At 33.8% G+C, this 16,125-nt stretch overlaps 1 protein-coding gene across 1 annotated transcript in view; it reads left to right on the top strand.

The window, feature by feature from the left end:
• Positions 1 to 16,125, top strand: part of SCFD1 (sec1 family domain containing 1) — a 143,715-nt gene that overhangs the window by 113,750 nt on the left and 13,840 nt on the right. The window contains exons 18-21 of the mRNA XM_081227676.1: positions 182 to 244; positions 2,486 to 2,561; positions 10,424 to 10,477; positions 14,054 to 14,106. Of these exons, the coding sequence (XP_081083802.1) occupies positions 182 to 244; positions 2,486 to 2,561; positions 10,424 to 10,477; positions 14,054 to 14,106 (246 nt within the window). The remainder of the gene's footprint in view (positions 1 to 181; positions 245 to 2,485; positions 2,562 to 10,423; positions 10,478 to 14,053; positions 14,107 to 16,125) is intronic.

The following is a 16,125-nucleotide window of genomic DNA, read 5'->3' on the forward strand; positions in this document are numbered from 1 at the left end:
ATAATCAATGTTTGTATAATTGTTTCAGTGTTGATTGTACTGAAACACTGTATTAGTTGAAAAATTTCTTTTCAGAAACTGCATAGTAAAACTTATGGTTAGTCAGTAGATATTCTAATGCCATGATACTAAATGTTAGCTCAAATAATCAGCGTTTAAATATAACTTTCTTATGTCATAGGGCTTTTGCCAAGATGGCTTCAGCTCCTACCAGCTATGGCAACACTACCGCTAAACCAATGGGGTAAGTATTTTTAATAATTCTGATTGAATAAGTCTGGTACTCCAGACCATAATTGGACTTTTGTGCCTTAAAAACACAGTGTGACACTTTGGATGCAGAAAGTTTTCATTGTGATACAGAACAAATGTCAGCATGCCTTTAGCTTCCATAGGTAGTTTAAATTCAGTATTTTACATGGTATGGCTTTGTATGCTTCCTTGTTCTTAAAACATGATGTTTGGGCTTCCCTGGTGGCTCAGTGGTTGAGAGTCCGCCTGCCGATGCAGGGGACACGGGTTTGTGCCCTGGTCTGGGAAGGTCCCACATGCCGCGGAGCGGCTGGGCCCGTGAGCCATGGCCGCTGAGCCTGCACGTCCGGAGCCTGTGCTCCGCAACGGGAGAGGCCCACGTACCGAAAAAAAAAAAAAAAAAAAAAAAAAGTTATGTTTTTCATTTTCAGAAGATACATGAAGTTTAAAAACTGTTTTTATAGCAATATTGATAATATAGACTTGAAGCTAGACACTCAAGACCTAGCTTCAAGATGGAACTAGGCATACTGCTAAATGATAGAGAGGAAATCCTCAGGGCTGGGTATGACTTCTGACTTCAGAAAATCCTGTACAGTATGTGTGGTTTTCAGAGGAGCTGAACAAAGTGATTTTAACTGCTCTTTTCCATACCATACTAGCTTCAAATTCATAGCTTATTTTTTGGAGCTTAGAACAAAAGCATGAAACTGGAGGAAAACCGGTTTACCTACCCCGAGCTGCCAGTTATAATGAAACAGTTTCCAAAAAGTAAAAGTACTTGGCCTAAGGCAGGGCCTTGTACGTGCTTGGCAAAATGAATCCATCTGGCCTCACCTTCAGACAGTGCTGTGCAGGTGAGCCCACTAACTCCCTGAGAGTTACTTGGTACCTGGGAATTGCCTCAGAACTGTCCACTCCAACAGAGATTACTTTCTTTTGTTTTTGTTAAAGAAATGATTTCCATTCTGTCCATCTCTTCATTTCAGAGGGGAGTAGGACAAGACAGGAAAAATGAAAATATATTTGGAAAATTACTCTCGTGCATTTAATGAAACAGACTTTCCAATTCTTTGTCTTAAAATCTTACTGCATCTTAAAAGCCTATTAGATTTCTTACGGATTTTGTAGTTGAGGATTTTAATAAAATGTGTTATAAGAAAACCTTGGATGATTTGAAGGCTTTCCCTAGCCTTCTTTTTTTTTAATTAATTTTTATTGGAATATAGTGCTTTACAATGTGTTAGTTTCTGCTGTGCAGCAAAGTGAATCAACTATACATATACATGTATCCTCTCTTTTTTGGATTTCCTTCCAATTTAAATCACCACAGAGCATTGAGTAGAGTTCCCTGTGCTAAACAGTAGGTTCTCGTTAGTTATCTCCCTAGCCTTCTAATATCAAAATGCAAGATTACCATTCTGTCCCACAAAGCATCCTTTGATTCCATGTGAGAGACTTTTTGAACCACAAATATAAAACCAATATGGCAAGTCATTTGTGTTATTTTTGTTGTTAAAAATTCAGACACTAAACAGTCTTCTGAGTTGAGGTAGAATTCATCAAGTATGTTGTGCTTCACATTTTTATATGATAGGTTTTGTGTATGAGGGGAGAAAGTATACAATGCAGGATTCGGTCTAGCAGCTATGATATAGAGAACACAGTAACTTTTGACCTATTCGTAATACTTATAGACATATATGTTTTGAATATGTCAGTGTGTTTTGAACTCCTAAAGTGAGTCATCTGAACCACTATCTTTTTTTGATTGAAGTATCATTGATTTACAATGCTGTGTTAATTTTTGCTGTACAGCAAAGTGATTCAGTTATACATACATATACATTTTTTAATATTCTAGATTACTATCTTTAATTTATTGTTTTAACATTAAGACAATCAGGAAAGCAAGGAATTCTCTTCAGTTAATAATTTGCTTGAATACTATAGCTAAGGCTTAGCAATTAAAATGTTTACATTGAGGGCAGCTCTCAATTTTTATATTTTATTAATATCGACTAGTCAGAAAGTTTTATTACTATTTTATTGTTAAATAAAATTGTGGCAGGGGTGTCCATGGAAGCAGAAATTCTCAGGTCACTTCTGTTTAGTGAAAACAAAGGTGGTAGGCACAGAGAGCATCAGCATGTATTGTGTAATCAGACAAGTATTCTGTCTGTAATTGGAGAGATAATTTGTACTTAGTGCAGTCCTCTTCTTTTGCACCTAGTCTCTTATCACGAGTCATGAATACAGGATCACAATTTGTGATGGAAGGAGTGAAGAACCTGGTATTGAAACAGCAAGTAAGTACAATTGTTAGAAAACTGGTAACTTTTGAATATAAATGTTGGCAGGTTGATTGCTCAGATAGAACAGCTTCTACATATATTCAAGTACAAATATTAGGAATAAAATAAAATCAGGGGTCCTTTACTGGTATATTTAAGGATGTGAGGGTGTTTTACAGGTATAGTTCACAACTCTGTAATTTTATGCTTTTTTTTTTTTAATTTGTTAATTGGACTTTACTGACATTTTGATTTCCTTTAACTATTATCAGGTTTGTGAAAGTATATTAATTGAAAAAAATGAACTTAACCTTAGAATAATGAACTGTTACATAAATGCATATCATTTAAGTTTTAACATATATTAGGAGAATATTAATAAGCAAATAGCCTTAATAGTTTAAAAGCCTGTGTAAATTAAAATAAAAATATTTTAAATAGAATATATGTTTTGAAATAATGTAACTATAGCTTGATTTCATACTTCATTTTGGAATAACAGTCTTAGTTTTAAACATAAGACTTTTTTTAATGACTTTTGTATTTTTGTTGTTTTCCTGTTATTTTCATATATAGATATTTCTGCTTCAGAGTCATCATTAATTGATTTGGTTTCAAACTGGACTTGTTTTTAACTTTTTGTTATGGAAATTTTCAAATACACGTTAGTATGTCAAATACTCCTGAGCCCTTCACCAAGCTTCAGTACTCAACATCGTGCCATTCTTGTTTCATCTTCCCCACTTATATTTTTTTATTTGATTTATTTTTAACTGGGATATTTTAAGGCAAATCTGAGATATAATATTTCACACATAAATATTACAGTTTATAGTGAGAAGGATTTTAAAGGCCAAATTAAGAAAAGAGAGTTAATTATCAGTTATTCAGATCTGAATATTAAGTGTTTACTTACTTGTTTTCAGAATAAACTAGATCTTTTGTTTCTCTGAACTTCTTCCACACTTTTTATCTTTCTTATGATGTTTACCTGTGGTATTTTGTATTAACATTATTTATATTTTACTTCTTTTTTTTCCAGTTTTATTGAGATATAGTTGATACATATTGTTTTACTTATTGATGGCAAAAAAATTTTTTCCCCATCTTTGAATTTTCCATAGCAGTTTGCCGAAAGTAGGTATTCAATTTTTGTTTGAATGAGTGAATAAGATTTTATTGTAAAAAAACATGTAGTGTTAATAAAGAACAGTGAAAAATCCTAATTTGCTGTCTTTGACTAAAAGGCTGATTACTTCCTAACTTTCCTTCAGAGTCATTCCAGATTGCTTTATTTCCTAAGTACTTGGGAAGGCTTTTTAGCTTCATTATCACTCTTAGGAACTATTTGCAGTCCTTCCCATTCTGTCTCTCTTCTGGTAAGAGGCTACTACTAAATACTTAATCCACTTTTTTACTGGTTCACAGTACTTCCCTGAGTCAGTTTATCTGTACTCTCTTAGACTACTGAAGGTGAAGAGACATAAAAATAGGAGGTTGGGCACATTAGTGACCAACATACTGTACTTACAGTTTAACCTAGCACCTGTTAAAGAAAAAATTACTCATGACACTCATTAAAGTACAGTAAGGCAGACTTTATTCAGAGGGACCATTGAGAAAGATGTTGGGACCATCACAATGGAGTTTTGAAGTCTGGGAGAGAGATTGGGCTAAGTACAAATACAACAAGGAAAAGTGGGAATTTATAGCCAAGGAGCAGGGTGTAAAGAATCAGTGGTTGGAAAATACTAAGAGGAAATATCAGGGATAAAGGGGGATCCTGGCTAAACCAACCTAACAGGATTCTTGCTGAAGCAGACTAGTGTGATTGGACATCACCTGGGAGGTGGTAGAAGGTAAGGAACCCGATGAGATACTGAGGGTGGTTAGATACCGAGGATGGAGGTGCTGGCTATAAACTGACTTTAGCAGGATTCTTTCTAAAATTGGACAATGCAGAGATGGACACAGAAGTCCACAGGTCGAGGCCCAGTTGAAAAAGTTCAAAGAGCCTGAGTAGAATCTCATCTAGGAGAGAATCTTTGTCATAGCACTCTATTTATTATCAACTATGGACAAGATGATTTCATATGTGAGACAAAGGGGGAACCACCAGTTTCTAAGACTACATCTGCCTTTTGCTAGATAGACTGGCTATTGTATAACTACGTATAGTTAAATTTAGTTTTAAGGAAAAGTACATATTTTACTTAACATGTCACTGTTAGAAGGAAATCCCAGTAGTAAGATTCCCTAAACAAAGGAATCCTTGTCACAAATAACTGATAGCATTGAGAAATTACAGGCTTTAATCTTTTTTTAAAAAATATTTATTTATTTATGACTGCATTGGGTCTTCTAGTTGTGGCGAGCGGGGGCTACTCTTTGTTGTGGGGCGCAGGCTCCTCATTGCGGTGACTTCTCTTTGTTGCAGAGCACGGGCTCTAGGCACACGGGCTTCAGTAGTTGTGGCACGTGGGCTCAGTAGTTGTGGCACACGGGCCCTAGAGCACAGGCCCAGTAGTTGTGGCGTATGGGCTTAGTTGCTCCATGGCATGTGGGATCTTCCCGGACCAGGGCTCGAACCTGTGTCCCCTGCGTTAGCAGGCGGATTCTTAACCACTGTGCCACCAGGGAAGTCCTTTTCATCTTTTAAATGATCAAATTTACTTTTTGAACTTACTACCTTAGAGTCACATGATATACCTCCCCAAATGATGCCTGTAAGAAGGGTCTAAAGTGATCGACTTAAATATTTTATTGTGCTAACACAACAGTGTGTTTATTTAAAGTTAAGTTTATAAAATGTAAAAACAGATTATCCTCTGTGACCTCAAATCCTTTTGCTTTTCTTAACATTGCAAATAACATACTGCTTTGATATAGGCAGTTTCTCACTTACAGAAGTAAAATTTGAAATAACTGGTGGTTATCTCTTTCTACATCACATTTCTATCACCACTGCTAAGAGAGCCAGGCCAGTTTTTTAAATAGATGTTAATAAGACTTTTTAGGAAATATTTATGGATTTTGGGGATAGTGGTTCATTATATATTGTGAAGTAAAAATAAAAGTCATTATAAAACAGTAAATTCAATATGATCTTTTTGTTTTTGTTTAAAAAAAAAACAGAAGATACTCAAGGATATATAACTAGGTTTTAAATGTTAGTTTTTCTAGGTGAGTGTATTCACCTCTGATTACTTCCATATGATAACTTATTAGACTTGAATTATGGAATCAAAAGAGTGAACATTTCTAATTGTTCTTAGTAAATGTTACCAAATTGCTGTCCAGAAAAGTTGTACCAATTTGCAGTGATTTACAGCACCTGTTTCTCTATATCCCACCCAAACTTGGACCTGTGTGTATGTGTATGTGTGTAATCTTTGTAAATTTAATACTTTTAAAAAGTCTCTTGTTCTAGAAATATTTAAACCTGTAGAAAGCCATTTTTAAAGTTACACTGTCCTAACGTTCTAAAATTTAGAGAAACTGCTACAGGTAGATATAGGGCAGGTTGGGAACTGAGAAAAATGTCAGAGAAGAGACTGGAAGAGATGAATTCTTTGTTTCACACTTGTAAAATTCTGTTTAATTTATGCCTCTTAAGTCTCTAAGTATTTGTTTCGATTTTTTATCTGAATAAGCATTTTAAGCTATAAAAACATTAGATAGAATAGGATGTCTTGTCATGTCCAGTTTTCTAGGTCACTTATAAGAGCCTTTTAGACTTTTTTGTTTCTTGAGCAGCGTAAGTTTTATGTATCACAAGTATTAGCTATCACATAAAACCATTTGAATGATATTCGCAGATTTGAAATATACTTATGTGAGGATAATTGTACAAGAACATGATGATGAATAATGTAGTGCTAAGTTGCATAATTTAAAAATCTTCTATTTCACTTTCTTTGGCTTGTTTGCTTAAATAATCACTCTTTTTAAAATGAATTAACAACAAATAAATTGCAAGCAGTGGAATTCAGTAGATTCAAAAAGACTTAAAAGATATATCACCTAATTGCAATGTATAGCCCTTATTAACATTATAATTTGAACAGTGAAACTGTAAGAAATAAATTTATGGAGCAGGAAAATTTTGATACTGACTAGATATTGAGCTGTATTAAGAAATATTTGCTGATTATTTTAGGTGCGATAGTAGTGTTATAGGGGTTTTTTTTCTTTTAGGAGTTCCTATATTGTGGAGATATATATACTGAAATATTTATTGCTAAAATGATTTGATACTGGGGACTTGTTTTAAAACAGCCTAGGGAGTGGGGAGTGAGAGTATAGATAAAATAAGAATTTGCCATGAGTTGATAATTGTTGAACCTGAATGATGGAAATTGATGTGTTTTATTGGGTCCAGGTAATCCTGTTTCTTGATTTTATTGCCATTAATATGCTATGGTTTTGGAAAAATACCACTTTATATATTTTATTCTTTCCTCATCTGTAAGATGTGGATGTTGGATTTACTCTGTAGATCCCTTCTGATTTATAATTTTTAAATTTTGGAAATAGGTGATCCATCCTATTCCCCTTCCTCCTATCTACTTCACTGGCAACTTTCCAATATCTGCATACTCCATCTTATTCTTTACTTGGCTAATGCAGTCTTCCAGATATGTATTCTCTTCAAGAAGATACACATACTGCTTTTCATTCTTCAGGACTTTGATAATCAAGACAGCAGCAACTCTTGTCCCAACTTCACTGCCTAGTTCATCATCAGAGTATCATCCCAAATCCAAGGCTACCCGGGGTGGGGCGGGGGTGGCGGGGGGGAAGTTGGAAATAGTCACCATAGACCAGATGGCAATACAGGGCAACAAGTGGCTAATCCTAGGAGAATTAGAGGGGGAAAATGTTTTTAACTGTTTTGGATATAGGGCTGTATTACGTTTTTTAGATTGTCTGTTTTTTTAATTTCTTTGCATATTTTAATTTTGTTTTTAGGCAATTATGCCATCAGAGACAAAATTAACATTGTTTTTATTTAAACTTTTCCAGTGACTAAAATCATAAAACGTGACTATGGTCATAAAACTATTAAGGATTTTTAGAAATTAATTTCTCACTGTATTTTTTTTTCTCCCAGTAATATTTCTAGTTCATATATTTGAAATTTGAACATCTTGGAAATAGTGATCCTTAATTTAGGATATTCACATGTATGAGACTCTGTCTCTCAAATCTAAATAGATATAGAGGCTTTTGGGCTTCCCTGGTGGCGCAGTGGTTGAGAGTCCGCCTGCCGATGCAGGGGACATGGGTTCGTGACCCGGTCCGGGAGGATCCCACATGCCGCAGAGAAGCTAGGCCCGGGAGCCATGGCTGCTGAGCCTGCGCGTCCAGTGCCTGCGCGTCCGGAGCCTGTGCTCCACAACGGGAGAGGCCACAGCAGTGAGAGGCCCGCGTACCGCAAAAAAAAAAAAAAAGAGAGATAGAGGCTTTCTACTAATAAAAATTTAGTTAGTGACCTAGACAATAATATTTTTCATTTTATTTCTGAAACAGTTTCTAAAAACAATGAAAAATATGCTTGGGAATTTTTTAAATAATGGGCTTTCATTTGATTAAATTTCATTTATACCTCTGTTATTGAGGTACACAATTTGTTTGTGTCTTTAAAGATGAGTGAACAGACCATTTGTTGAGTGAAGAAAATTGTATGGTTTTGTTCTGCTGTTTTCTCTGTTAGCTGCCACAGTTCAGTTTTTTCAATTAGTAGAACTTAGTTATCTTGTATATAAATTATTATCAATATAAAATTCATTTTAAAATGATTAACTTAAGTCTTCATGTAGGCCAGATAGAGCATTAGTTGATGACAGAGCTCTCAGAATTGTTTCCTGAAGTTCTCTTTCTTAGGCCTTTAAAGACATTATGTATTTCCTTTATCATTCTCTACACTGCAAGTTTTCCTTAATGTGTGACAGTGTGTGAATTATTGTGTGGTGTGGCAGTGGTAGATGACTCTTGGTGTTTGGTTGTAAAGACCAAACAAAAACATAAAGAATTGTCTCTGGGCTCTTAAACTTCTGAACTGTACTGCTAGAAAGAAATTTTTGTGTTATTTAATGACCTATTCACTAGCAGGCTTATCTTCAGATACAGCAGAGATATGAAATGCAAAGTAAAATTTAACTGTACCTTTTAGAAAAATCTTATTTTTATACTAAATGAAATATTCAAATTTCCAGTTATTTTCACAAATACAATAAAAGTAATATGACTCATATGGCTTTATCACTTATATAAAATCTTTTCTGTACTTTTCTCCATTGCACATATCTAATACCATAGTACAATTCATAGAGCTAAACGGGGAATTAAAAGTAAATAGAGAAATGGATATAATATTAATTTTAGTAAAATGTTATAATTTATAATGTTGCCTTGCTCCAGAATTCTTTTTATTGTTCCTGTTATGTTGCAAAGTACTTCATCTTTTGTTGGTGTTACTTAGAACAAATTTGTAACTGTAGTTTTTTCTTTTGAATAAAGCATTTTTATAGATTTAAATCTGTACCCAGTTATTCTTTAGAGAAAGTTATGGTTTAGACTTACATTCTTAAGTGAACAAACAAGTTTATTTGAAACAAAACTTAAAAGGTAAAATTGTGAGCTCTCTTTTTCAAATTCTAAATAGAATTCAGGAAGTACATTCAGTCAGCTTGAACATTTGGTGCTTGTGTTTGTATTAAGAAGTTCCTGGCCAACAAAAATATCAGAGAATAATGAAATAGCTTTAATTTTACTTGCCTAAGATTATCTTGAAAGATTTTTACTTGACGATCTAGAGAAAGAAAAAGGAAAAAGAAATGCATATTTTCTGTCTGGGCAAAGCAGTATTTTCCTTAGTGATGGTCCATTTTAGTAACAATAAAATGTTTTATGACCTAAAGAAAGTAAAACTTGTAAAATAGTAATTTGTTATCTACAGTTATTTGAATAATGAGATTTAATGTTGCCTCTGTTGTATGAAATCTCTAAGATACAAAACTATTCTTTCCAAAATATTCTGTACAGTTCACAAAGGAAATATCAGTTCAAAGTGGGCAGAATACCGTCCCAGTAGGAAGGTACTTTCAATAAGCATAATAGTCACTTAGTAAATTTTCTGTACCCAATGTGTTGTTACGTTCAAAATAATGGTTAAAATGGTCAGATTGAAACATAGCAATAGTATTTCATATCCCCATGCATGTAAGCATGTCAAGGGGCAATCTTCTGTCAACACCAGTGTTATACATTTTATGTTCAAAGTGGAATGTGTTTTGTAAGAAGATAATATAATATGTCATTGAAAATTTGGAATTTATCCCAGGCAAAATTAAAGCAGTCAATAAAGTTGTGTGTGCATCCATTTCCCCATTTTTTCAAAGAACACAAGTATCTTTTTGGCTAGAAGAATATACATTAGAAATGAAAAAACTCTGTTAGGTCATTTAATCTCATATATTTCTGCAAACTTAAAGTACTATTTTTTAAATAAATCTGCAGAAAGGAAAGGAAAAAAGGGGGGTGGGGATTCTTACTCAATTAAAACAAAAGCTTACAATTACTGGTGTTAAAAAGCAGACATCCAACAAAGTAAAAAGCCCCAATATGTATTTGTACTAAACCTGGATACACCTACACATTTTTAAAAATTACGTTTTTTCTATGGAACCTTGAATAATGCCAAGGGTATTTACAACTATGACATCATTCACAGAGTACTTAATCTTAGAATGTGCTTAACTGAAAGGTAAGCATACTGAACTATAGAATGATTAGGTTGTTTTGCTACTAGAGAAGAATTTTGGTTTGTTATTTCTTCTAATATTTAACAAAATACTCACTGATCTCTTCCACAGAATCTACCTGTTACTCGTATTTTAGACAATCTCATGGAGATGAAGTCAAACCCTGTGAGTAGCTTATAACACTGTACTTGTAAATTCTTGAACATACCAGACTATATACAAAAAGTGATAAACTCAGAGTTTGTTGTGGGCTTAATCACAGCAGACTACATGCTGGAAAGGAAAGAGTCCATGTTCTCAAACAGCCTTTTTTAGCCATTATCACAGATAATGGGAATTGGTTTCTCAGCTGCTACATCATTCTGGCCAGCTTTCATCCAAAGTAAATGTAGATTATATCCTATATATGTCCTAAGGAGCAAGTTTCTATAAATAAAAAAGAACTAGTGAGCATCAGTTGGTGTACTATAAAGAGTACCAGCTCAGTTTAATTTTATGAAATTAAATTAGGAGAGGAGTGCATAGTAAAAATTTTAAGTGCATGTATTCAGATGGCACTAAGTTCTTTGGGGCTGAGAAGTAAATTAAGAGACATAAATTGTTTGATGAAGAGATAAATGGGTAAATAAATATGAGCATTTACTTAAAGAATGGGTTTTCAAGCTATCTGTTTATAATTCAAGAAAGGAATGTAAAAATCATCACAGTCTGTTTCATAAAAGAGCCCATCCTGTTACTGTGGCAACTAGAAAGAGAGTGGTTATCTGGAATAGAGAAAAGCCGCATGATCAAAACCCTCGTTTGGGTTGATCTGGATCACTATAGACTTGGCATCAAGACTTAGGATACCAGGCTGAGAGAGAGAGTGAGAACAGAATCTTCAGTTAAATATGTCATTATTTTGTAATTGTTAAAACATTATTATAACGTTAAAGGAAATTAACAAAAACAAATTTTAAAATCTGTCCATGTGAAAACAAAGACATAGTGTTATAAAAAAGCCCCAAAAGGGGCAATTACAATTATGAAAGGAATGAGAGAGTTGTCTATAATGATAAGCTAAAAAGGATTGGATTCTTCTATCTGGGAATCAATACAGAGAAAGTGGTATACAATGTAGTAAAAATAGATTTATTACTACATCCTAGAATATATGAAGAAGGAATGCTTCTTGAAAAGCCTGAGAGAAGTATGATTTATGATATTTTTCTTATAGACTACTACTTCATAATAGGCAGTAAATTTCTAGAAGATATTATCCCAAACAATAATAAAGATTAAAAATATAAACAAATGCAAAACTTTAGACACCATACCCACAAGGGGTTAGGCAAGTTCAGGATATTTTGTTGCTGTCCCTAATCTAGAAGTCGAGATGATGGATAAGGACAATAATAATGATAATAGCTGACATTTATTGTGCATTTCTTTAGCCAGGAACCAGTCAAAACATTTTTCATATAGCTCATTTAATCCTCATTCAAACCTTCTAAGAAAAATACTATTTTTTAAAATTATTCTCATTTTATAGATGAAGAAACTGTGGCACAATTAACTTGCCCAAGGACACACAGCTAATAAATGGCAGAGCTGGACAGGCCACATTTTTCACCACTGTGCTCTATTGATTAGGGCAAGAGCCATGCCCTTCATAGAATTATAGAACTTTAGAGATTAATGAAACTGTAGAATCTTAACTGTGAAGGAGAGGAAACCAAGAGATATTAAGTGACTTTTCCCAAGGCACACTATTTTTAATAACAGAATTGGAACCAAAAACCCACTACTTCTGAATTCCTGCCTACTACTCATTCCAACATATACACACCTTCCACATTTCTGTCATAGACATACAGATGGCTAAATTATGGGTCTTATTCAGCTTATTCAGATGTTTCTCCAAGTTCTGTAAGTTCATTTATCAGTTCTACTGACTTTGACTTTATAACTGAAGGCACATTACTACAGACAGATATTTTTTAATTAATTAGAAAAAGTAAAATTTTTCAGCTTTGAAAGCATTCTTTCATCCATCTGCTAGATGAGACAGATGCCTGCTCCCTCTCTTATCCCTGTCTTGTTCCCATATTGACAAATTGACTTGGAGGCTTTGAAGAGATTAACAAAGTGTACTAAGTTAGACCTGACTAGTCATCTTGAATATATCGTATCTCAAAGGCTTTAAAATGCTATAACCTAATTCTAGATGAATTCTTATCACTAACGTTTATTAAGTGTTCTTTGATTTGTCTTGATTGGATATAATGAAAGAAAGGGATTAGGCAAGATATCAGGTAAGTTTCATCTTCCCTTGTACATCTGGCTAGTAGTGGTTTCCTGGAGCAAAGTGTTGAAGGATTGTGGCACTGCCTTTGGGTTCAGGGAGAGTTCTGTGATTAGCATCGTCCACCATTGAATGCAGGACTAGGTAGTGGCAACAATGCATGGTTTGTCATTGATCACGTTTGGGTAGGTTCATCCAGAAAAGAACCAGAAAATATTTCAGAAAAGAATGAGTTCCTTTGGCTGATTGTACCATGGAGGGCAAAGGAGGCAGAGATTAGGAAGTGACAACATTATAAACAGTAAAGCAGTACTTTCCAGCTTCTTTAATATCAAGAAGCTAGTTTCCAATGTAGTATGGGGGTCAGCAACCCCTTATCCACAACTTCTGAAGTCCACAGAGTTCTGAAAACTAAGAGATTTTATATAACTTATTTGGTGGCAAAACCTAACCTTAACTCAAGTTGAGGTTCTTCGTACTTTTGATTTATCCTACTTTATGTTAATATTCATCTATTTAGCTCCAGAAATATTAACGTGTTAGATGATGGGGTGCTGCCCTCTAGGAATATTATATTATATGTAGTTTATGCATGATATTATTTATATGCAATTTTTAAAATTCAAAATTCCAAAATACATCTAACTGCAGAGGTTTCAATTATGAGAGATTGTGAACCTGTATTAGTATTGTGGACATTCAGTAAAATCATAGACATATAATAATAATAAATTCTAAAAGCAAAAATATTTAAGTACATTAGGTTATAAAACAGGTATATTTATTTTTCTTAGTTACTTTTTTTGAAGTATAGTTGATTTTACAGTGTTGTGTTAGTTTCAGGTATACAGCAAAGTGATTCAGTTATATATATATATTTTTTTTTCAGATTCTTTTCCCTTATAGATTATTACAGAATATTGAGTATAGTTCCCTGTGCTATACAGTAGGTCCTTGTTGGTTATCTATTTTATATATAGTAGTATTCTTATGTTAATCCTAAACTCCTAATTTATCCCTCCGCCCCTTCCCCCCCTTGGTAACCATAAATTTGTTTTCTATGTCAAAACAGGTATATTTTTGAGAAGCAATATGCATAGTGGTTAAGAGCTGGGGCATTGAAACTAGACTACCTGGGTTCAAATCCTGGAGTTCCCACACTTACTTGTCATGTGACTTTAGGAAAGTTAAAATAACTTCTCTGTACCCCAACTGGCCCATCTGAAAAATAGGGATAAAAATAACTACCTCATAGGTGATACGGGATTATGTAATTTTACTTAGAACAATGTTTAACACATAGTAAGTGCTTGGTAAATGTTGATGGTGGTTACCCACTCTACCAAATTAATAGATTCATTAGTAGCTTCATCAAGTATTCTTAAAATAAGCCAAACTTGAACTTTCTACAGAAAAATTCCATAGTCATGGTAAAGTTCTCTTTTTTTTTTTAATAGGAAACTGATGACTATAGATATTTTGATCCCAAAATGCTGCGGGGCAATGACAGGTAAGCAGCTCTTGTCTTGTGTAATTTGTTTTAGGTTTCCCCACCCCCACCAAGGATGGAAATAACTTTACTGATTTTTTGTTATAAATCAGTAACTTCTTATTATTAAAAATTCAAACTATATAGAAAACTGGTAAGTAAACAGTATGTATAATCTCTTTACCCAGAAGTAATCACTGGTAATTATACTTAACACTTCGATGCTTTTCCTTCCAAGTGTATACATGCAAAAAAATACATTTAGATGTTTGGTTTTTTTAATGAAATGATGAGGGTATTACAAACTATGTGTGGGTGAAGAGAATATGGATAATCTGTGTGTTTTTAAATGAATATTCTTATTGGACCAAATGAAAAGATGAGAGCTTTATGTTGGATACCAGTTGTTGGCTTTTTATTTAACTGGTCCATAAAATCTAAGCCCCTGGGAATCATTGCTGTGAATACTTCTTTATAGCAATGAAACATTCTGCAAATAATTTATATACTTTATGACAAACATGGTATGGTAAGGTATTTGTTAACTGTATTCTGGATATTATTTTTTAAGATTTAATCCATGGTGGTATGAAGAATAGCCTACAAGATACAGAAAAAGAATAGACAGAATTAGGAGGGAAAAACCTTCCTGGAGGGATGGTCTTTAGCACCAAAACTTGGGTGAAGCTTCTTTATTGCCTATACCCTATGTTTGGGATCTTTAGAACTTTGTCTTTGCTCTATCCCACATCTTTGTAGGTAGTCAGAACAGATATCTAGTCACTAGAAAGTTGATTATTAGATTGTTTTGGTAACCTAAAAGATTATTCTTTTTTTGTGAACTTATCAGAAACACTACCAAAGTTACAAAAGAAGCTGCTGGTAGCAGCTGCAGCTGGCAAGAAAGAATTTGACAAAGAATAAATTATAGAAGGGAGAGAATGAGGAGTGACAACTAATGGGTATGGGGCTTCTTTGGCAGGTGATTAACATGTTCTGAAATTAGACAGTGGTGATGGTTTTACAACTCTGCAAATATTCTAAAAACCACTGATTGTACACTTTAAAATGGTGGATTTGCAACTCTTGATGTTCTCGAGCTTACAATTTTTCCTTCCTTGTATTTGCATCAGTAGATACATTTTGCTTTTTAGAAACTTCTGAGAAATTCTTTTAATCTTCCCTATAGTTTATGCATGATAATGAGGAGGAATATTAGCATTTATAAGACAGTGAAACGCAGTTTCATTTTTTAATAGACTCAGCCTTCTCTTGAGCTGTCTCATCACAATTAGATCTTGGTTTTTAATAACTAGTAATGCTGTGCTATTTAAGTCTCATTTCTCCTCATCTCATGTCTACTCTTAGAGGAACTTAAAGCACTCTAGAAGGAAGTTTGTGAGGCATTTCTGTCAGGGGAGCTACTGGCTCCTTCCATGGAATATTGACACAGGCCACAGAAATGAGGAAAAAATGGAACTGTGGAATCAGCCTGTGGATAATTGAGAGGTTATAATAGCTCTCTCCCCTTGGTTGAGATTTTCAAAAATGGCTTGTGAGGAAAACCTAAGTTATCTTTGTAAAGCCTATTTTAGCACTCAAAACAAATATATATTTGACTCACAAAAGCTTTGAAAATTGTGTTTATTAAAAGATCTCTTCGACACCAAGAAAGTATTTTTGAAATATATTACAAATATATAAATATGTAATTAATATATAAATGTTAAAAAGCTATAGCAAAATACACATCCTTTCTTCCATCCCCTCTTTGCTTCCTAAATTGTTATCCTTCCCATACATGTGTTTGCATAGTTTTTTCACAAATGTAGATACCCACAAACTGTAATCTGTTGAGTATGGTAAAAATTTTACATAATTTACCACTAAAGTATGTATTTTATTAATTCACGTTAAACCCAGACTTCCACTGCTCGTGGGAACTGTTGCTCAGTCTTTCCTTTTCCCTCTCAGTCTTCTCCTAGAATTTTATTTTGAAGTCAACAAGTTGTCCCATTCCCTTTTAGACACTGAGATATG

Source organism: Mesoplodon bidens (assembly GCF_964165515.1).
Source record: "Mesoplodon bidens genome assembly, chromosome: 3".
In the NCBI taxonomy this organism is placed as follows: Eukaryota; Metazoa; Chordata; class Mammalia; order Artiodactyla; family Ziphiidae; genus Mesoplodon; species Mesoplodon bidens.